The 23,544-nt window shown below is 46.4% G+C and overlaps 1 protein-coding gene across 1 annotated transcript in view; it reads left to right on the forward strand.

The window, feature by feature from the left end:
• KLHL15 (kelch like family member 15) overlaps positions 1–13,937 on the forward strand; it is a 118,316-nt gene extending 104,379 nt beyond the window's left edge. Inside the window, exon 3 of the mRNA XM_086947992.1 lies at positions 10,403–13,937. Within this exon, the coding sequence (XP_086804118.1) occupies positions 10,403–11,512 (1,110 nt within the window). The 3' untranslated portion in view covers positions 11,513–13,937. The remainder of the gene's footprint in view (positions 1–10,402) is intronic.
• Positions 13,938–23,544: the final 9,607 nt, after the last annotated feature.

Below are 23,544 nucleotides of genomic sequence, written 5' to 3' on the forward strand. Positions count from 1 at the left end.
CAGCTAAGAGTGGGAAGCTTACCGGTAAGGGCCTTCTCTAATAGATGGACTAGTGGGGGCAAGGTGGCTTGTCCGGCTTGCTTACATGTTCCTGAAACCATTGGCCAGCTTTTGTTTGAGTGCCCAATGTATGCGGCGCCCCGTCGAAATTGGCTACGACCGATGTGTAGGCTATTGGGAACGAGGAGAGGATTGGTTGCAGTCAGAATTATTTGCACCAGCCCAAATATGTTTGTGTATATAGCGGTGACGAAATTTCTAGGCTGGGCATGGACGATTAGAGCCCGATTGCTGAAAGCATAATATATTAGTTAACCTTGTAGGACAAGTATCCTTGTCAACTATCGTGTAATAATATCACCCATATTTGTATTTGTAATGGAATGATTTTATTTATGTATTTTATGAATTTTATAATCTGGATTTTAATCTGGTTTTATCTATTAAATTTTATACATGTACTTTTTTATATATGGAATATGCTTTTATGACAATTGTCGAATAAAGCTTGCTTGACTTGACTTGACTTGATTACAATTCATTGATACAAAGGTTGCAGGGGAAGCTTTTGGCTTGATAGGAGTCAGGCTTGTCAAGTAATGTGTTCACTTCTTCAGGCATGCAAACGTTAGAATGCTTTAACATAATTTCTTAAACTCCAAGAAAGGTTCTGCAAAATCTGAGGTGTAGGAAGGGGGTCATCAGATAGTAAGGTAGGTGTAGTTTGGAGATGGAAAGCACTGCACAAATAATGTTTTACTTTGAGGAACTTCATATCCCTTCTCACCAGTGACTGTTTTGTGTCCAGTAGCTAAGTCACTTTCAGTCTTTTTGCATGAACAATTCTTTTGGAATTACTTTTGTCCAGTAGAGAAGGTTCTGATAGATGCATTATCAGTGTACTATAATGCATCTCGCAGTTATTTGTACCCATACCCCAAAGACTTTGAAGGTCATCTCAGGGTGGTTATCAGTGCTATATAAAAATCCCATATTAAATAAAATAAGTTATACATTCTCTGTTCCCTCCCTTTCCTTTAATCGTTCACTAACACACCCATGAGTAACTCTCATGTCCCCATCTCCCCTCTATCTGTCCCTTCCCCTCCACCCATTCCTGTAAAATATGCAATAAGCATGTTCCAATCTGGTATAGACACTTTCTTTACCTTAACCTTAAATTTGCTTTTTTAACAAACCTCTAAAGCTATGATGATTTTCTGCAACTTCTTAAATTAACCTCCCCTTCTCAAATCAGAATGACTGAAAGCTTAATCATAGAGGAAAATGTTTTTACATACATGATCTTGTATTTGAGTGCTGCCCTGACATGCTACTGTGTATAGAATTCTGGTTAAAAGATGTGCTATTTATTCTACGTGAAAGAATATCACATTATTTCCGGTGGCTACATAAACTTCCCTACTCCTTCAATGCTTTATACTAGTCTGGACAATCCTTTCCCCCCCCATTATACCACTCCAGCACTTCCAGATGATGCCTTAATACTCCTGCTTCAAGTACACTTGTGCAGTTGATGTCTTTCCTAACCATTCACTCCTGTGGTTCCGGAGATCAAGCAATTAAGAGGAGGAGTTAGGGCTCATACTGGTGTAGTGCCCCTTTTCTGGGTTGAAATTTTGCATATCATTCACTCTGACGTATACTGCTTGATCCCTTTAGCGTAGTTGTACCCACCCATGAATTAAGAGCTAAATAAGATCATCTCCTATGCCACTCCAAACCACGCTGAAATCTTATCTGCATAGAGAGACGGCTTTCAAACTTTGATTGATGGACACATTCTTTGGCAAATTCATTAACCTCAATATTCAGCAGGGAAATCGGGTGGGTAGATGCACACTGATCAATGGATGGAAAGTGATTAATCAGCTGCTAATTTTTTTAATTTTTTATGAATGAGTGCTATTGCAACCTATCTCAGGTAACCGGGCAGCATGGTATTATCCTTAGTAGCCAAAAACATGGCCAGCATGTGTTTCTCCACCCAGCATGTGTTTCTCCACCTGGTTGGACAATTACTTCACCAATCCAATCGACTGAGTGTTACTCCTTTGTGACTAGCTGAGAACCACCTTAATTTTCTCCTTTATCATGTCTAGATCCAGAGTGGCTTTGTCCTGGTCATCCATTATCGGGAGAGAAATTGACTTAAACAAACTCTTTCATTATTACTCTGGCGCCTCCATAATTAAATTTGTACAGAGATTGGCAGGGCTTGGTGAAGACACTGGCGATATCTGCATCAACCAGGGCCCTAGTGCCTGAGGTGTTCATTATTACCTTTACCTCCTGGACTCCATGACATGTTTGCTTTTGTGTGCCAGAAGTTTTCTTGACTTATTACAATCATCATAAAGGTGTCCTTGTACTTCAATGCAATGAATGATCTCTTGTTGACTCATGACAGATTCTGATATTCTTCACTCTTAATCTTCACTTGCTCCCCATGTTCATTGCTTAAGTCTCAAATCTGTCTGTTCTCAGGCTGTGTGAGTGTGCTCTAAATCTTTCTTATGGGGTACTCCTTTTTAGGTCTCGCTTAGGCAGCGTTGCGCTGTCTCTTCGAGACATGCTATATTCAGGAAATGTGAATAAAGCCCATTTGTAGATTTCACCTAGTGATGCAGCGCTTGACCTGCTTCCCTTGGCGAGATCTATTGTGGCTTTTTCGGCGGAAGGGGTACATGATGTGCACGCATACTGTGTTGGCACAAGAGACAGCAGATGTGCGAGTATGGAGGACAGGAGTTGTGCACGCGCACGGCTCGCAGTGTTAGCCCAACTCCTGCTCACTCCCTCTCTACCTCTATGTCTGCGCGTAACAAAATCGTAACATGACTTTGCTGCCTTTGTTTACTTTAATTAACAGGGATCGTAAATGCAGCTCTGGTGCACATCTAAACGTTTGTTTTAATTACAATTGCTGTTTGAATTACGCAGACGTTCCTGCACTTTGCGAGCGTGGCACGTGCCGGGGGACAGGTCCCTCTAAGTGAAATTCTCACCTGGTGGGCTCGCATTTCAACACGGACCCATGCAGCATGCCTTTCAACGCCGTCTGCTGGGACAATGGCGTCAGCACCAGCATTATTCCACCTTTTTTGTTTTGTGTGGGGAGCGAACGTTAAGCAAAAGAAGCCTACATTTTGGAAAGACGTCTCTGAAATCTGTGGCCCTGCGTGCGCCTGCCGTTGCTGTTGCAACCGGTACGATCTCATCTCAGTCTTCCTAGCACTGGAGACAAGGGCGCTGAGGAATTCTCAGTGCGCAGCAGCCGTCTCCTGTTGGTAGGGAGCGCGCACGCGCATGCAGGGATTCGCAATTTGAGGCCGTAGGGATCAGGAAGGCTATACAGAGGCCTGCAGTGGGCAGTGAAGTGGGTGCGCCCAGCTGGCCTCCACCGGAGCCTCGGCGAGCCAGGGCCATGTCTGATCAGACCACCAGCATCTCTCTGCCACAGGTGCTGGATAGGTAAGCGTGGTGGGGCTGAACCAGGACCCGCGACAGTCATAATAAACACACAGGTTAAAACCAACAAACAGCTGTTTACTGTACGGCAGTCCGTGGCAGTGTTTTTGACAATGTGTTGCACATGTATTAAGCCCCTTCTTTATAAACAATTGATACAATGCGGACCCCTCCATAAGTGTCCAGTTGCATTTATGTAGACTCTCTTTTATATGTATCTTGGAGGTGGGCAAGGTCCTTCACAGGCAATCGTCCTTTAAAAAAAGAAATAAACGCTGTTAGATTCAATTAATAAAACATATGCAACTCACAATTGCAACCTACACTGAATTTGGCACTATGCAACCCGGTCATGTGCCTGTTCTGGGTCCAGCAGCAGCTCCCAGGGGGAGCGGCAGCTTCAGCCCATCCATTCAGCTCAGATCTAGGTCTTGAGAGCTCTGCTGTGAGCGGTAGGGAAGGGGTGGAGCCGCGTTTATTTATTGTGCCTCAATGGGACTTGAATCTTGTCTGGACTTACTTGATGGGTTCACCCTTTAAACCTTTACACAAGTGTCCCATGAGACTTGTCTTTCAAGACTGTTTTTCTTGTAGCAGTTACCTCGGCAAGGAGGGTAAGTGAGCTTCAAGCTCCAAGTTCGAAACCCCCATTCCTGACCATTCATGCTTAGAGAATGGTACTTGGGACCAGGGCTGCTTTTCTGCCTAAGGTGGTAACTCCCTTCCATCTGGGGCAGTCCATTACCCTCCCTACCTTTTATCCTCCCCCTCACCCTTCCAAGGAGGAGGAGCGGCTTCACCGTCTAGACCCTAAGAGGGCGGTGAGTTTCTACCTCGATAGAACTAAAGACTATCGTGTGGACGACCAGCTTTTCGTTGGATTTGCTGGCTGTAAGAGAGGAAAAGCGGTGCTGAAGCGCACTCTGTCAAGATGGATAATTCTGTGTATAAGGATCTGCTACGCCCTTGCTGGTAAGGAACCTCCTGAGGGTATAAGGGCTCACTCTACTAGAGCCAAGTCATCAACGTCTTCTTTATCTAGGGGTGTACCTGTTGAGGATATTTGCAGAGCCGCAACTTGGGCCTCCCTCCACACTTTTGCGAAGCATTACTGCTTGGATGACGAGGTGAGGAGGTATGGCCATTTTGCGCGCTCTCTTCTCCAAGATTTCTTGGTATAGCAGAGTGGACACCCTCCTCCGGGATTGGGGACTGCTGTGGGACTCTATTCACAAGGTGAGGAATCCACTGGCAGATGTATCTATCAGAAGAACAAGTTACTTACCTTCGGTAACGCTTTTTCTGGTAGAAACATTATCTGCCTGTGGATTCCTCACTGACCCACCCGCCTCCCCGTTGTCCACTCTTCTATACCTGCGAAGTGTATATTTGTTTTTAAATTTTTAATAGATGTATTTATATGTTCATGCATATTGCATCGGTTTCACACTGTGTGCTATTTTAAATACTGTGTGCTATGTATACTATTACTGTTATGTCAGCCCGTCCGTGTGCCTCGGGGGCACGGAAAAAAGGGCGGACCTGACGTCATCACGCCGACGAGGCCCTATTATGGATCCAGTGACGTCAGCGGGGTCGCGAGCGGAGTCGTACCCTCTGTGACGTCGTTCCATGACCTCGCCGGCGTGGAGAGCTACAAAAGTTTCCGATTGGCTGCTGCGCAGGGGATATTCACAAGGTGGGGATTCCACAGGCAGATACTGTATCTACCAGAAAAAGCGTTACCAAAGGTAAGTAACTTGTTCTTTTCGCACATTCTCTCCACAGAAGAGGGGGTTGCTTTCCACCCCCCTGTACTGACTTAAGGGATATTGTACAGCGACACAGACTGCTGGGCAACATGTCTTTTTCGTCAATGAAAACAAAGCACTATGAAGCGGTCAACGCTGGCAGCGCTATAGCACTTTGTTTTTATTTACTTTAGGCCACGTTGCACAGCACCCTGTGCTGCTGTGCAACAGCTTTAAAAAACATTAACAAAGCCAAAACGCTCTAGCTATTTGGCTTTATCAATATGTTTTAAATATGTAGGGCAGCAGCATGGGCTGCTGTGCAACAATACTTAAAGTAAAAAAAAAAAAGCTTTATGACTCGGTCAACCCTGGCTGTGCAATAGCACTTTGTTTTTATTTACTTTGAGTCATGTTGCACAGGAGCTTGCACTGTTGTGCAGCATCTACAAAAAACATTGACAATGCCCATAGGGCTCTCATAGGCAAAACCTATTGGCTTTGGCAATGCTTGTTAACCCCATTTCCATCCTACCAGCTCTTAGTCTAGAGAACATTATCAAAATGGTTAAGCTTTGAAATACACCGCTATCTGAAGATGCCACAGCATTTGATTAATTGGAAAAAAAACATTATTTAGGATATATTATAGCAGGATTTTTGTGCACACACACACAAGCAAATTAATGCATTCTTCATCGCAAGAAGTAAAATAACATAAATGCTTGTCTTTTCTCATAGGTACTGAATGTAGATGGTGGGTCAATTGTGAATTTATTCATTCCAAATACTTCCTCTTCTGTTTCCTTTTGCATCAGTTTAGACACATCAATCAATCAGGATTTATAAAGCACGGTTAATCACCCGATAGGGTATCCAGGCGCTTGCTTGGCCCACAGGCTCATTCGAACAGCTAAGTCTTGGTGCCATTTGAAATTCAGAAAGTGAGGTGATGGTCCAGAGGTGCGTGGGGAGGCTATTGCACATTGTTGCTGTGATGTGGGAGAAAGAGTGTCCTCCACTTCTGCTTCGGTAGATGTGGGGAGTATGGGCAAGTGAAAGGGAGGTAGAGCATAGTTTTCTTGGTGGTTGGTGGAAATTCAGATGGTGGTTAATGTAGGTGGAATTGCTATCTCTTCTGCACGGGAGCCAGTGGGCTTTCTGGAGGTGGGGTGTGATGTGGGTTCGCAGGGGAAGGCTGAGAATTTTATTTATTTATTTGTAGTTTTGTATAGTGTGAAATTGACCAGACGGTATCAGAGCGCTTTACATAGATGGGAACGTAATAGTTGCACAAGTTACATGTGTGTAGATACAAATACACAGGATAAGAGCGAATACAAAACAACAACATACAGTTGACCATTGTATACAAAACCTTTAAAATGGAGCAGTTCCAAGGGATAAACACAGATACACGTAACAGTGTACATGAAGAGTAGTGGGGATAGGAAATTGAGCCTACAGTAGTTGGATTGATTAAGGTCCTGTAGACCCGCACCAATAGGGTAACACCAGGAGTCAGTCACGCCAACCGAACCTGAACAAACGCAGTCCCCTTCGAGTCAAGTGGAAAACCCTTAATCGTGCCGGGTCATGGTATTGCATCACCAGGGGCCGGTTTGGCACTCAGAGCTGAAGTAAGCTGGCTTTGGAGAGAGCCATTAGATGGGGACAAAATGGATGTGACGCACTTACCATGCTCATCGATAAGATGCAGGCATGCAGGGGAGGTTTTAGATGGGGAGAGCATGAGAGGGCCTCTGCAGTCCGTTGTGAGCTGTACATCAGGCTGCCCATCCTTGACAAAGACAGGCTGCATGTGGCATTCCTGCTTAAGATTTTCACCGCCAAGATGGAGTATTCCGACTGCAGTCCCATGGACCTCTATCATTCAGTGGTGGAGTGCAGATCCTGTAGACCCCAACCACTTACCAGGGGAGAAAGCCTACTTCTGGCTGCTGGATTTCAGGAGAGGCGGTCACAGGTATGAGAGGGTGGCAGACTAATTGCTCTCCTGTTTCGTTTGGGAACCACTCAGGATGAGAGGACAGCAGACAGGATCTCAGTGCTCTCATCCTGCTTTGTCTGGGGAAAACGTCTCAGGCACCAAGGCAGCCAGTATGCAGAGTAACAGTGGCAGTGGCCGGAAGGTAGGTGACAGCCGTGGATTTACACCGGAAGGGGGACTCAGTCTGGCTGCGGTGTTCTGTATGGTCTGAAGTTTCTGTAGAATGTGTGCAGCGATTCCTACGTAAAGGGTGTTAGCGTAGTCAAGTCAGCTGGTGATGAGGGCTTGTCTGGGTGAGTCATGTGTAGGAGTAGCCACTTGAAGATCTTACGTAGCATGCACAGAGTGAGGAAGCAGGTGGAGGAGACTGCTTTGATCTTTGATTTCATGATGAGCTTGTTGGCAGTGATGATTCTGCGGTTTTTGGCGTGGTTGAAGGGAGTGGGTGCGGGTCCTGGGTCTGATGGTCACCAGTCGTTCCATTGTTTGCTTTTTTGCCAAAGATCAGTACTTCTGTCTTGTCTGTGTTCAGCTGCAGGCTGGGCGGTTTCAGTGCTGTGATTGCTGTGGAAGTTCGATTAGGAGTCATCTAGTAGCTGGTTCTGCTCCAGGTGTATCATGAGTTGATTGTAGATGATCTTTTCCAGTACATTCACTGGGAATGAGAGAAGGAATATTGGCTGGTAGTTTTTGAGTTCGATAGGGTCGGCGGAGGGTTTTTTGAGGATTGGTCTGACTTCGACATGTTTCCAGGCATCAGGAAATGTTGCGGTGGTGATTGAGATGTTGAGTAGGGTGGCGAGTTCCTAGCCTCTCCTTTGGTTTCCAAGGTTCAAGATGTGATGCAGGCATGGGTTGTGGGAGCTCCCGAGTTGATGGATTTCATGGTGGAGGTGGTTTCCTGGGAGGAGAGGATGTTCCAGGTGGTCGGTGTGTGGTTTGTGTCGGTTACGGTGGTGGCGTATCAGTCGAGGTAGTCCATAGGTGTGTTTTGTGGTTCGCAGTTACTGTATATGGTTGTGATCTTGTCTTGAAGAAGTGGGTGAGGTTGTTGCACAGCTCCTGTGAGGGTGTGATGTTATTTTCGCTGGCAGCCGGTGGTGTTGGCTTTGATGCATGCTACAATGGATGTTTTCTTTGTTGTCCTCACAACAGCTGTGGTAGAGGTTGAATGAGGTCTTGAAGTCCAACCTGTCGGAGGTGTCTTAGCTGGTGTGCCATCTACTCTCCAACGGTTTGCTGTCTTGTTTCACTGTTCTTAGTTCTTGGGTGTACCAGCTGCCCTTTTTGGAGGATTTTCTCAGGATATTGCTCTTGATGGGGACAATGCTGTCTGCGCAGTTGGTGATCCAGGCATGGAAGTTTTTCACTTTCTGTTTGAAGTTGGTGGCGGTAGCACGATTAGAGGTCTGGAGAGCGTTTGCCCAGTTGGTCTGTAGATTATTATCCACCTCTGGTGGTGGCGGTGCAGGAGCTGGAGATGCTGAAGTGGGCTATGAAGTGATCGGTCCATATGAGTTCTGTGACATGGCTGTATTTGACTCTGTTACTGGAGGTGAAAATTGGATCCAGGGTGTGTCCTGCGGTGTGTGAAGAGACGTGGGCAATCTGGATCAATCCAAGGCTGCTCATACCGTTGGAAGTGTGCAGTGTTTTTGTTATTGGAGTCGTTGATGTAGTCCTTGGAATCTAAGGCTAGGGGTGCAATGAAGTCTGCAATGTTGTTGCAGAAATAGGAGCGACGACCTGAGGGTCAGTATGCAAGGGTGCCTCTGATAGTTGTCTTGTCGTCCGTGTGAAGCTCGAAGTTGAGATGTTCCATGGGGGTGGTGGTGTTGGTGGTGGTGGTACACTGTATGGTCTCTTTGCGGATGATTGCTGTGCCTCCGCTCGGCTTGTTGGTGTGGTCTTGGTGAGTGATTTTATATCCATCGGGGATCGCTGTGGCAATGTCTGGGGCGAATGTGGGGTTGACCTGCCACACTGAGGCACATCAGGTGCGAGGGTGGAGATGAGGTCCCATAATTCAGTGGAATCCTTGCATAGTCTTTGTGTTTTGAGAAAGGCACATGCAAGTTGATTTTTGTTCAGGTGTGTTCTGTGTGGGGCTGGTCGGTGGGTTGGTGTGTGTGCAGTGGAAGGTGAAGTGGCAGTGAGTGCAGGTAAAAAAGGCCATGGAGCGTGGGTCGCCACAGTGGCAGTGTCTGTTGTGGTGTCTAGGATCGAGGGTGTAGAGTTCGGTGATGGTGTATCTTCGGGGAACGGAAGGGCCATGGGTTGTGGTGCTGGGTGCGGATGGGCACAGGCGGGCTCATCTTTGGCACACCTGCTATGTGGACGCCCTGTGGCCTGCATTAAGTAGGTCCTGAGGTGGGCGGGACGTCTGTTCGCGGGAAGGGCATTGAGTGGGAAAATCCGGTTCCGAAAACCCCAGTGGGAAAACCCTGGCGGCTGCACTGTCATTTGAGGAACTGGAGACCACGGGCAAGTGGCAAGCTGGTGTCCAGGTGCCTACCAATGTGGTTGCGCTGCTTCCTGCATTAATTAGGTCCTGGGGAGGGTGGGGCTTCTGTTGGCAGGAAGAACATTGAGTAAGAAAACCCCAGTGGGAAAACCCGGCAGCTGCGGTATCACTATCTGTCTGGACCTAGCAAGAACTGGAGACCACAAGCAAGTGGCAAGCTAGGTTTCCAGGTGCCAACTGATAAGGTCACGCTGCGACCTGCATTAAGTGGGGCCTGGGGTGGGCGGAGCTTCTGTTGGCAGGAAGAACGGTGAGCGAGAACCCCAGTGGGAAAGCTCTGGCAGCTGTGGTGTCACTAGATCAGTCTAGAACAAGCAGAAACTAGAGACCACAGGCAAATGGCGAGAGCGGTGTCCAGGTGCCTACATCAGTTTGTTTGCCGTCCTAAATCATTGGATTTTGGTTCTGTGTACAATTACTTTTTCTTGTGATTTTAATTACTATATGGAGTCTATCATTACACAACTGTTTCAATTTCCTTAGCCGCAGCCATCCACTGACTAGCCCCTTAATTAGAATTTCTATTAATTTGTAAATAGTGCGTCACTGACTCATTTTCATTTTGTCTAAGCTTTAGTCGTTTAAGAAGCAATAATTAACTTTTTTCTCCCCTCCTGTCTCTAGGTAAAAACCTCAGAATTTTATCGTTATTCTCGGCAGCTGCGACATGAAGTGGAACAAGCCATGAACTACTTTCATAGCATTCACCAACAGCCTTTAATGGAAATGAAAGCAAACCGTATCCGTTCAGCCAAACCTCAAACTGCAGTTTTCCGAGGAATGATCGGACACAGCATGGTGAACAGCAAAATTCTTCTCCTACATAAACCAAAGGTCTGGTGGGAGCTGGAAGGTCCAAACGTGCCCCTTAGGCCAGACTGCCTTGCTATTGTCAATAACTTTGTGTTTCTGTTAGGTGGGGAAGAATTGGGGCCAGATGGAGAGTTTCATGCGTCCTCGAAAGTATTTCGTTATGATCCTCGTCAGAACAGTTGGTTGCGCATGTCCGATATGTCCGTCCCCCGCTCCGAGTTTGCTGTTGGGGTCATTGGTAAATACATCTATGCTGTAGCAGGGAGAACACGGGATGAGACGTTTTACTCAACAGAGCGCTATGACATCACCGAGAACAAGTGGGAATTTGTGGACCCTTACCCAGTCAACAAGTATGGTCATGAAGGAACAGTGCTCGGTAATAAATTATTTATAACAGGTGGAATAACGTCGTCTTCTACTTCCAAGCAAGTGTGTCTCTTTGACCCCAGCAAGGAAGGAACTGTGGAACAGCGAACTAGGAGAACACAAGTTCTTACAAACTGTTGGGAAAACAGATGCAAAATGAATTATGCAAGGTGTTTTCATAAAATGCTTTCTTACAATGGGAAGCTTTATGTCTTTGGAGGTGTCTGTGTGATTTTGAGGGCTTCCTTTGAGTCCCAGGGATGCCCTTCAACAGAGGTTTATGATCCAGACGCAGACCAGTGGACTATTCTAGCATCTATGCCCATTGGTAGAAGTGGTCATGGCGTTGCTGTTTTGGACAAGCAGATTATGGTGCTAGGTGGCCTTTGTTATAATGGTCATTACAGCGACTCAATCCTCTCCTTTGACCCTGAAGAGAACAAATGGAAGGAAGATGAATATCCTCGAATGCCTTGCAAGCTGGATGGTTTACAAGTGTGCAGTCTTCATTTTCCTGACTATGTTTTAGAGCATGTTAGACGTTGTAGTTAATAACACTAACTGTTTTTTTTTTTTAAAGCAATGAAAAACAAAGTTTTCTTGTACGTCTGGAGTTTGTAATGGTTTTATTCGCTACTGAATTCGAAGGTGCTCCTCAATGAGAGTTTGACATTAGGTGGGTCATGTTGGAAATGTTATTTTACAAATATGGATGCATCGAGATAGTTTGTTTCCGTAGAATGTATGCTCAACTTTTATTTTAATTCTGTTTGTTATGAACCGCCATAGCATAAAAGTGACGAGCAATTCACCTGAAAAAGTTCTTGGCACAATGGAGGCTAAATATCAGTGGCAGGGGGTGTTAGAAGAGCTTTCCACTTTTTAATTGTCAAAGCCGGCTGTTAGGCAGTTTTGGTTGTGAATACTGACATTTAATCTAAATGTTTTCCTGTGGTTCTGATTAAGAACTCTTGTGCCAATTCCACCGTGTTTTAAGGGACATTAGCATGTACCTGTTGACTGACTTCCTGTTTCGCTATGAAGATTTTTTTTCTGTCAGCCTATCTGACTGAATGTCTTTACATTCCTTGAAGTTTTTGTTTTGGAGTTGATACCATTAAGGAAAATGCTACAGACAATCTGAAAAGTATAGCTGGCCAGTTTTTCTGTACACCATTAAATTGCTGATTGTGTGCTGCCATTTCATCTCTGCAAAAGAAAGTCATGTGAAGATCAAGGATTGTTCAGGTTTGGATGCTTTACAAAAACATTACAATTATTATACATGGTATTTTATTTAAATCTGGGCCACATGCCCATTTTGCAGCAATATCAGGGGTTGGCTATTGCAGCAGGTTTGGGGAACTTCGTTTTGCATGCTTTTGACTTCAGTTTTGCAGTACGCGAAAGTTCTCTGTATTCTTTTCTTCCTAAGTATTTTGGAATGTCTTCTGCTGCAGGTAGGATCAGTAAAAACATATTCAAAAGTTATAATTTTATCTGCGAGTACCCACTGGGTTTGTGCCATCTACGTACAGGTAATGGCAACAAGTCTCTTACTGGACAAGTTTAACAGGTTCCTTTGTTCTCCCCTGCCTAGCTTTCTTAATAGGAATGACTTTTTTGTGGGTCAAGCAATATTAAAAAAAAAACATTTGCCCAGGTTCTCGCTCCCCCATTATTGATTTTCAAATCTTTCATAATGTTGAATAATTTTCTTATCCTTTCTATGGTCGTAGAACAGAGGGGTTGTTAGCTTAATTTATCTGCACACTCCAACGGAGTTGTGTTTCCATCAGGCCTAGCCATCAGTCACCTTAAATAGTTTTCTGGAAAGACAAGGTGGTACTTTCAGTGGTCCATAAATGCATGGATAGTTACAAAAAGTTCTAAAACAATATTACATAAGCAGTAAGTAAGACTGCCTTGCAGTCGAGGCCTCTTGACTTCAGTGGAAGAAACCCTATGCAAATAACTTGTTTTAGAGTTCTCGTTTTTATTTGAATAGAATTCGGTATTTTATAACCTCAGACATCGATTCATCATGCAAGGTGAACTTCTTTGTGGTAGGTAACAGGCCTGCAAAAGGTTTCCTCACCCGGTGGAATGTCTAGTGTTACACAGTTTGTAGAAATCTGGTTCCAGTTGTGCCTTTCTGTTGATCATGGCATGTACCTTTAAGAGTTGTTTTGGAGCGTGGGCCACTCCCCATACTTTTTTTGTTACAATCCTTCGAGGCATAACCTAGTAAAGATTTTGCTTTTGGCAAAGGTGATATGCACATCGTGGTATTCATAAAGAAGCTGTTAAAGGTATTTCAGCAGATTACTGTCATGATTACACTTGTTCTCTTAGGTCGGGCTTTATTTCTTCAACACGACCTCCAAACCACATCCTTTGAAGGCAGGCTATGCTTAGCAGTACATAGTAGAAAAGAAACATGTGGGAAGTGGGTGGGAAATATCAGTGACAACATTGGACATGGTAAAGGAATGGGCAACTTGAGGCACTAGGTTGCTAAATAAAATTCTTGGGGATATCTTTAGGAGAAACGTCTTCTCGTACTAACTACAAATACAGGTATTACCAACTAGTTGTAAACGAAAAGCAAGGACTAAAAGTATCGGAATCCCTTGAAATCCCAATGTATGTGTTTTGTATTTGGGGGTAATCTACTGCATCATGCAGCAGGCCTATTCTCTGCCTTATCATTGCAATTGTCCTGCTTTTGTGTGTGTATTTTTTATTTACAGCAAATTTCTAAACCTAAAAAGCCAACATCATCCTTCGTGTGAGCCAAGTGACATTACAGCATACATATTTATCTTTTACACAATTTCATTTTGTTATGATCTCCCTTTGTCCGCGTTTTGCATTGTTTTAGGTGCTGCGTCATCCTGGTATTTATTTAAAAATACTTAAATAACTGGAAACATCTTTGAAATTGAACTAATAAATAGATATGTTTACAAATGAAGATTTCCAAACTTCTCTATATTCGTGAAACACAGACTCTGGTCTGTGATACAAATTGTTGAATTATATGGAAAGACAACCCCAGATAACCTCCAAAGCTATAAGGCAATACTACTGGCAGACTGTGAATGTTGTGTTACAGTGCCATTAACACAGCCCACCACACCTTCTGTCTTTGAGGGGCCGTTATGGTGATAATGTTTGCAGTTGATCAGTGTGATGATACTTCGACCTGTTCTGACAGGAAGGATGTAATCTATAAAACAGCAGTTGTAGTTTGATCTTGCAGAATTTACTTTTGAGCAGTTCTTCTCTGATGGTCACCAGAAAGGTTGCTGCTTTTTGCAAAGGTGAGAAACCCAAAGTCAGTAAGAATGTTGATGTGGCTTAAGTAAACAAAGAGTCTTATGTTCACTTTTATATTTAGGATCTTGATGATGAATAGAAGTTCAGATATTATTGGTGCATGTCAAGCCTCAGTGTTGTAGGGGTTGTTCATAAAACCAATCTTATGACCCAAGTAGTGGCACTGCTGGTCCAACCTACCGCCTCTTCCCTAAACAGCCTGCCACTCTCTCAAGGAGCCCAACCGACACAAGCTAGGACCAGCTTGACCACAGGTCTGACTGGGCAACACCTCTTAACCTCAAAATGCAATATGAGTAAATTGTGTCCCAAAGGCAACATTGAGCGAGCCATTCAATTGCATGAAAAATAGAAAGCTAGACATTTAACGCTTGATAGTCTGCCAAATTGTAAACTAACATCACATGTACCAAAATCATAGTACAAAGTCACAAAGTTGATATACACTTTCTGATGTAGACTTCTAAGTGCAGATTCATCGCCTTAGAATATTCCCCAGGCACCTGAGTGGATTCGGAAAATCTTGAGCAGAACCTCTGCTCACCGGAAGGTAGTGGTGTTCGGCTCTATGCCCACGTCGTCCATGTTGTTGCCATATAAGTGCCACCCCGCCTGCTGACATAAGTTCCTTTCTTTCTGCACCAACAGTGTGTATTCGGAAAGCTACATCAGTAACTTTTAATCTTTTTTTTGCCCTGTTTTTATGCTTTATGTTCCCAAGTGTGCTAGGGATATATCCCTTCTAAATCTTCTTGGTTTAACCCTTGCAGGGATTGTCACAGGTAGATGTCTGTCTGTGATTCCCCACTTGGTCTATCTCAGGTGTCTTGGGTTGGGATATCAATTAATCAATCAAGGGTTTATAAAGCGCCCTACTGACCTATAAGGGTCTCATGGTGCTGGGAGGGCATGCAGCTCCAGATCAGTCGAAGAGCCAGGTCTTGAGGCTCTTCCTGAAGGTGTGCAGAGTGGGGAGCAACTGATTTTGACTGATCTTGTTCCAGGTCTTTGCTGCAATGTAGGAGAAAGCTCTTCCACCTGCTCTGGTTCTGCAGATGCGTGGGGTCTCTGCCAGGGCGAGGTCGGCAGAGCGGAGGTTCCTTTTGGGTACGTGGAAGGAGACTCTTTCGTTGAGGTACTTGGATCCGATGTTGTGGAGGAATTTGTAAGAGTGGGTGAGTAGCTTGTAGGTTATTCTTTTCGATGGGGAGCCAGTGGAGGTCTCATAGGTGCTGGGTCATGTGCTTGTGGGGTTCCGAGGACGAGTCTGGCTGAGGTGTTCCGGATAGTTGGCAGCTTGTGTAGCAGGGTCTTGTTGATTCCGGCATAGAGGATGTTGCCGTAGTCCAGTCTGCTGGTAATGAGTATGTGGGTGACGGTCTTTCAGCATTCGGGGGCGATCCACTTGAAGGTCTTGTGGTGGCTATGGAGGGAGTTGAAGCAGGTGGAGGCGACGGCATTGATATGGCGGGTCAAGGTGAGAGAGGAATCTAGGATGATACTGAGGTTCCGGGCGTGGTCGGTCAGGGTGGGTGGGATTCCGAGGGCATGGGACCACCAGGAGCTGTCCCACGCAGTGGGAGAGGGTCCGAGGATGAGGACCTCTGTCTTCTCAGAGTTCAGTTTTAGGTAGCTGTCGCTCATCCAGGCTGCAACGTTTTTCATTCCTCCTTGGAAGCTGAGTCTGGTGTCTTCGGGGTTCTTCGAGAGAGAGAGGATGAGCCGAGTGTCGTTGGCGTAAGATACCATGCTGAGCCCATGCTGTGTGACGATGGCGGCGAGGGGGCCCATGTCGATGTTGAAGAGCCTGGGGGTGAACGAGGATCCTTGGGGTACTTCACAGTTGATCTCTGTAGGTTCGGAGGAGGGGTGGGAGGGAGTCTGATTCTTTGGGTTCTGCCGGAGAGAAAGGAGCAGATCCAGTGAAGGGCGGTTCCTTGTATACCGGCGTCGTGGAGTCTAGCAGCAAGAGTGTGGTGTTAGATTGTGTCGAAGGCTGCAGAGAGGTCTAGTAGGATGAGGGCCGCAGTGCGGCCCTGGTCGAGTAGCATGCAGATGTCATTGGTTGCGGCGAGGAGGGCGGTCTCAGTGCTGTGGTTTCTGCGGTATCTGGACTGGGAGGGGTCGAGGATGGCGTTCTCTCCGATGAAGGTGGTCAGCTGGGCGTTGATGAATGTCTTGGTGACTTTGGCTGCGAAGGGAAGGAGAGAGACAGGCCGGTAGTGTTTTCAAGGCCGTCGGGTCGGCCAATGGTTTCTTGAGGAGGGGCTTGACCTCTGCCCGCTTCCATTCCTCTGGGAAGATGCTGGATCAGAGGGAGGAGTTAATGGTCTGGCCTAGTTCGGTTGCTATGGAGGTGGTGGCTCTGTGGTAGATGAGCGTGGGGCAGGGGTCAGTGGGGGCTCCCGAGTGGGTGTTCTATATGGTCGTGGCTGTGTCTTCAGTGGTGGCAGGTTTCCAGGCAGTGATGGTCGGCTGGTTGTTGGTGGTGGAGAGGGGGGTGGTGTCCGGAGTCTGTTTGCTGAAGTTGTCGTAGAGGGCCTCGATTTCAGGGGGCGTTGTTCGACGGGTTGGCGGAGGCATGCAAGCTTGTCAGCGCAGCCGGCGATCCAGTGGTGTAGTTCTTTGACAGCGGTAGGGGGGGGTCTAGGAGGAGGAGGAGGGTGGTGTTGAGGTGTTCTTCTGTGATCTTGCTCCAGTTCCATCGTGGCAGACGCGGGAGGGTTTGGGTGCAGTGGTGGTAGTGAAGGACCCAAGGCCTGCAGCTAGTGCAAATTGATGCACCTGGAAGCAATTCGCGACCAAGCAATAAAGTTACGGAAAGCGCGGCAAAAGAAGGCTCGTTCCCGGTCCCGTTTCTGCAGAAGATCTTGGGACTGTTCCTGCAAACTATCGTCTTCCCACTCCAAGACCACCTCGTCGAAGTCTGGTTAGTCTGCAACGCACAAGAAAAAGTTGTTAAAACGTTCTTGGCTTCCCCCTCTCAAATTGGTGTATCTAGGCCCTGCTCTCGCACTCCACCTGTGAAGACTGCATCAAGGCCAGCTCTGCTCTACTCCCAGTTTCACGGTACATGTTTAAGAAATTCTATTACACCATGCATGCCATTGTTGGGCTACCAACTCCATCTGTAACGCCTTTCATTCTACACGGTGCGGAGAGGTGCCCTTGCTGGGTTGCAGTCAGTGAGTTAGCCCTGCATGCCAGCTGGGCCCAATGTAGGCTCCAGATTGACATCACCACTAGTGCCTCCGTCCACCAAGGCTCCATTCCATCTGGTGCCGCTCAACGTCGTGTCAATTGTAATTCCCGACGTTAAGTCGGTTTCCCAGCGCCACGAGACTGTGATGCCAGCACCATCCAAGCCCTATCATCCCCTGGACTAACCACCAACTTACAGACCCTACCCTTTTGATGGGGTGGGGGAAGGGGAGGTGCGAGGAGGTCTATGGTCCCATTGAGGACACTGAAGAGGAAAACTGTTATGAGGAGCTGGGTGACGACAGTGGCTTGGATACTTCCCCAGACTCTGGCATTCCTTTCCTTCCAGGCCAGGCATCAGAGAAAGGCACATCTTTTGCCACTGTGATGCACAGGGTGGCTGAGATCCTTGATCCCCAGCTTCTGGCTGTTGAGGTAAAGTCCAATCTCTTGATGGAGGTTCCTCAACCTAGATCGGGCTCACCTGAGTCCCTCCTTCAATTTAATGAAGCCCTCACTGATGTGGTACTGGGGGCCTGGGTGAAATCCTGCACAGGGGCTCCAGTGCACCAATTTATTTCCCATCAGCTGAGTTCCGCGATGGGAGACCCATCCTACCTCTCCCAGCACCCCTCCCCTTTGAGCCTCTTTGGACAGGTCTCTGAAGCGAAGATTAACCTGAGGGCTTTCACTACCACACTACCAGGCAGGTCATCCTAGTGGCTATGAAACCTTTAGAAAGCTCATATTCGCCTGCACCAGCCGTGCATTGCAGTCAATGAACACCTCATGCTTCTTCGGCCGATATTTCCATGCATTGTGGGACTCAGTTATGCAGCTGCTTCCCTGGTCTCTGAGGGGGGCCTTGCCGTCCTCAACAAAGTTATGGTGAATGGCAGGGATGCAGTGAAGTTCACCATTTGGTGTGGTCTGGGCACCATAGACTCCTTAGATAAAGCCATGGCTTCCACAGTGATGCTTCATCACCACAGCTGATCACGGTCCACTGGGTTCCTCGGGTATGTCCAATTATCACTGATCGGCATGCTCTTCAATGGCTCCTACTTATTTGGACACTAGACAGACACAGCTCTCGAGCGCATTGCAAGACCAGGGTCACTGCCTGATCCTTTGAGATCTCCCTATTGCCCCAGCCACAACAGCAGTCCTTTTGCACCTATGCAGACTTGAAAGAGGCAACTTAGGGTGTCTACAGTATCAGCCCTACCCAATCCAACAGCCTGCCCAGTCCTTATCGGGATGGGGACGCAGAGCCTAAAAAGGACGCGGGAACCAGAATTGTCCGGACCTCCGGCTGGCTCAACCTCCAAGTCCTTCTAGCGTGCCCTACATCCTGCACAGCCATCCCGTTGGCAGCAGGATCAGGCACCATCTGCCCAGTGGTCCACGATTTTATCTAAGTGGGTGCTTCAGATCGTGCAAATGGGGCTATTCCTTTCCATTTGTGGAAACACCTCAACCTCGCCCACTATCCCAAAAACAGCTGACTGAGGCCCATCTCTCCTTACTCTGTTAGGAAGTGCAGGCTCTTTTGGCCAAAGGAGCCATCAAGAGGGTGCCCCACACAAGAGGGTGCCCCACACAAGAAGTAGGGTGTGGTTTTTATTCCTGTTATTTTCTGGTGCTGACAAAGACCGAGGCCTCTTCCCTATACTAGATCTATGCTTTCTCAACTTCCTGAGGAAAAAGAAATTCAGGATGCTCACTGCTCAGGTTCTGCCTTCCCACAAATCTGGAGACTTGATGCTGGCGCTGGACCTGCAGGACACGCATCTGTACGCCCTCTCCTGCTAGTCCACAGGCGCTACCTGTGGTTCACTGTGAGCCACGAGCATTCCCCGTTTTCTGTGCTCCCCTTTGGCCACATCAGTGCTCTTCGCTTGCTCACGAAAGTGGTGGTCACAGCAGTGGTTGTAGCACATCTGCAAATGTCAGGGGTTCCAGTTTGCCACAGCTTTGATGGTTGCCTTTTTTGAAGGTGGGTTGGCCTTGGTAGTTCTTGCCGACCTCCTAACTGCTGTGAACCTTCTGCGTTAACTAGTGTTCACTATCAACGTGCCAAAGTCACACCTGACTTCCTCTCAGAAGCTCCCTTTCATTGGAGCCATCTAGACACAGCACAGTTCCATGCCTATCCTCAGGTCAGCGAGTCTGAGATATTCAGGCTATGATTCCTATGGTTTGCCTTTGTCCCGGATGTCAATGAAACTGACTGAGGCTGCTGGGGTGCATGATTTCCTGAATCCTGCTGGTAAAGCATGCCCGCTAGCATATGCAGGCTCTATAGTGGGACCTGGAATCTCTCTGACCTGCAGGTGCTTGAAGAGTGGCATTAAAAGGATATTATGCCTTATGGTAGCCTCTGGTCTTGAAATGATGTCTCTCTGACGTAGTCCAAATATTTGTGGGAACTGTGAAGGACTTGCAGTAGTGGTGGTTGGGGTGCCACCTGGGAGAGGTGTACATCAGAGGACTTCAGTCTCTGGTGGAGTTTCAACTCCACATCTGTCTGTTGGAGTTGAGGGGGATTTGCTTGGCAATGAAGGCCTTCCTTCCATCCATCCATAATGGGAAGGCTGGTTCAGTTGTTCACAACAATACCACTGCCATGGGGTACTGCGACAGGCGGGGTGGGGTCGTGGACCCTGTGCCAGGAGGCTCTGGGATTGGCTGGAGTGCCAGGAGATCTTCTGGTGGTACAGCACTTGGCGGACTACTGAAGAGCCAGAGTTGGCAAACTCAGTTATTGATGCCTCACTGATCAAGAATGGCATCTACATAAGGAGGATGGTGCAAGGTCTTTTACGAGATTGGGGAGAACCTTGGTTCGATCTGTTCCCCACTGCTGAAAATGCACAATATCGGCACTTCTGCGCTATTGAGTTTCCAAAGCGGCTCTCGCTCGGAGACCCGGTCCACCTCAAGTGGAGCCCTGGACTCCTTTCTGCCACTACTACTCCTGACCAGAGTGCTCAAGAAGATAAGGAATGTCCGGGACCAACACTTCCTGGTGGCTCAGGATTGGGCAAGGAATGTAGGTATCCAGAACTCCGGAGTACGATAATCTGTCCTGCGGCCAATTTGCTTGTTTGTGAGGACCTCCTGTTGCAGCAACAGATCAGGGTTCTGCTCCTGAACCTTCACTCAGGCTGTGCAGAAACAGACCATCTCATAAATTGCTAGTGTGCTGTATAAAAATCCACTACGCCTTGGTGAAGAGGAAACCCCCTGAGGGCTTGCGGGCTCATTCCACCAAAGCCGCTATAAGTCTTTCAGAAAGAACCAGTTACCTTTGTTAATCCTTTTTATTGTAGAAACCCTATCTAGCTGCAGATCCCTCACCGACTCTCCGATTTCAACCCCCCCCTGTTCTTCGAACTGAGCTCTTCATCAAAAATATCCAGTTAGACTCTGCATGTTGGTCAAAACATTAACATTGGTTTGTATGTGGCTCTGCGTTTTTGGCTCAGAAATAGTCATGTAATAACTGATGTTAACGCGCTAGGTTGCCACTTTGACAGTGTAGTGGCACAATAGGACACACCTGGGCCCTGCACTCTCAAGAGGAGGCAAATGCACTACTGCACCTTTAAACAACACACGTTTAACAGCACTCCTAAAAGACGAGGCGATAAAACAAAACCCAGCACTCTCTTAAGGCGAGGCAAGAAGACAATTCATGTACATTTAAAGTGATACACACATGTTTATTAATTCAATATTTTAGAAAGGAAGGCAACATATATCAGTTAATGTAGATTCCCAAATATCAATTGACTCAAGTGAATAAAATGCAGCATATATAGAAGTAGCAAAGAAACTTATAAATTATGTACATAAAGTAAGGAAGACCTCACCAATCGATCATGCAACATCCTTGCCAACTCTAGCTGGAGAAGCCCTTCGACAGCCCAGGAAGGAGTTTGATTGGGACCCAAATTCCATCACTTCCACAGCAATATGTCTATTCTGTGGTGAGCTTCTAGCTACACCCCCGAACGTTCCCAGCTTGAATACCTTTACTCAACGTGAGACGAAGATTCTAGAAATCTCGCACCCTTCTAGAAAAAACCGAGCTGGTTGTACTGTGTCAAGGTCAAGACGGAGGCTGGCCAGGCTCCCGTATTTTGACTCTGAGACAGAGATGTACATCCGCACATTCCCTGAAAGGTACCAAGCACGCATCCCACACAACATGTTCCAGTTCACTCTGATCGGTGAGGAGTGAAAAACAAGTGAAGACCATAAACATGACCTCCCCACTTGTGCAGCGACGTGCGAGCACAGAAAATGGAGTATGTTGCACAAGATGAAATCAGCACAGAAAATGGAGTCTATTGTGCCAAATGGAGTCAGTGGTCAATATATCATTCCACCCGTTGACCATTGGCTCTCATAACATATTGGTCTGAGATCAACCTCTTTCGGTTGAAGCATAGACAAGAGTTTAGGCACATACTAGATACAACAACATGGTGGTATCAAGAAGCATATTGCTAATGCTATCCCACCTAGAACAGAGCGAAGTTTACCAAAATCCGGCAGTCACCCAAACAACCAATCCCACCACCCTTTTTCTACATCCTGCTTGACATCTTTAGCTAACTTGTGTAAAGCGTCAATGTTGGATTAAATTGACTTAGAATGATCTGAAAGATTAAAGCACCACATTCCTTCAAAGTCTGAACATCCATGATCATGTTTTAGGAGTAAATAATCAACTACGGCTCTGTTCTGTAATATAGCTTTTCTTGCCCCTCGCACATCTAATAATAATTCTGCTAAAGCAACTGATGTATGTTTAATATTTTTCACCATCAAACATGCTAGTTCACTAATAGCTCTAGAATTATAAATGGTTAGGCCTGGAATTCCTACTTTTGAAGCAGCTAGGCTATTATATTCAGACTTCGATAATAAATGAATTTCAGAATCGCAATGTTCACTGAGTTGAACAGCTTCCCTGGTATTCCGGACACGTGATGATGGATCTAATGGGAACATCATGGGGCCTAATCTAGTAAAGGTACACTGTCCACCTGTGATATTTGCTGAAATGTATGTATATGTAAAATTACCACATGAGAATAATGATCCTACAGGCAATTTGACATGCCTGAAATGAGTGGCAGCAGATACTAAATTTTTACACATCATGTTTTTTTGCATATTTGTGCATGTGCTGTCATTTTGATTTCTGCATAGAGTTTGCTGTTCCCACGTCATTCGCGAGTCACTTCCTTCAATTCGTATTTGAGCACATTTACCAATGGTAATGGGGTCGCAAGTTAGATTGTAGCAAATGTCGACTTCAGAGATGATGAACGTTATCACTTGTGTTAGATTTTTCCAATCATCATCAATAGTTTCTGGACAAAATCGCAAAAACTCATAAGGTCACAAGTGAGTTTTTACATCATGTTTCTCCACTTCTTTGTCTGCATTTGTGACATTAAATGTCTGCAGCAGCACATCAACAGGGGTAGGTATAGTTACGAGGCACATGGAAATAATATCCATGGTGCTTTTCATGTTTGACATGCAAACGTACGACCTGTTGAGGACTGTCTGTGCAAGATAGGACCACACATTCAGCAGTGCTGTTGATTTGCGCAGTAGGCTGGCCACTTCGGAGTAAGGGGCACCTGGTCCCTCCCGGCCCCACTCGAACCCGACCAAACACAGTTAAGCGAGCGCAAGCAGATCAGACACGCCATGCTGTGATCTAAAAGAATAGAGAACAAACCGGTATTATTAATTCTCGCAAGTAACATTTTTCAGCAGGCACATGTTCCCATTTTTCCTTCCCTGGCTTCATGACTAACAGGACGTTGTCCTTTCCCGTCGCAATAACCTCTGCCTGTTTGGGGGGACCATTTGGAGATTCTACCCACACTTTGGCTCCTGGATGCACGGTGAGGAGGGCTGGGGCAGTCCCCTTCTTGACTATCTCTCTGTATACTGTCATGATCACTATTTAAGCAACTCTGTCTTCAGATTGTATGATCAAATCTGCATTT

This window comes from Lissotriton vulgaris, unplaced genomic scaffold (genome assembly GCF_964263255.1).
Source record: "Lissotriton vulgaris unplaced genomic scaffold, aLisVul1.2 SCAFFOLD_1370, whole genome shotgun sequence".
NCBI lineage: Eukaryota > Metazoa > Chordata > Amphibia > Caudata > Salamandridae > Lissotriton > Lissotriton vulgaris.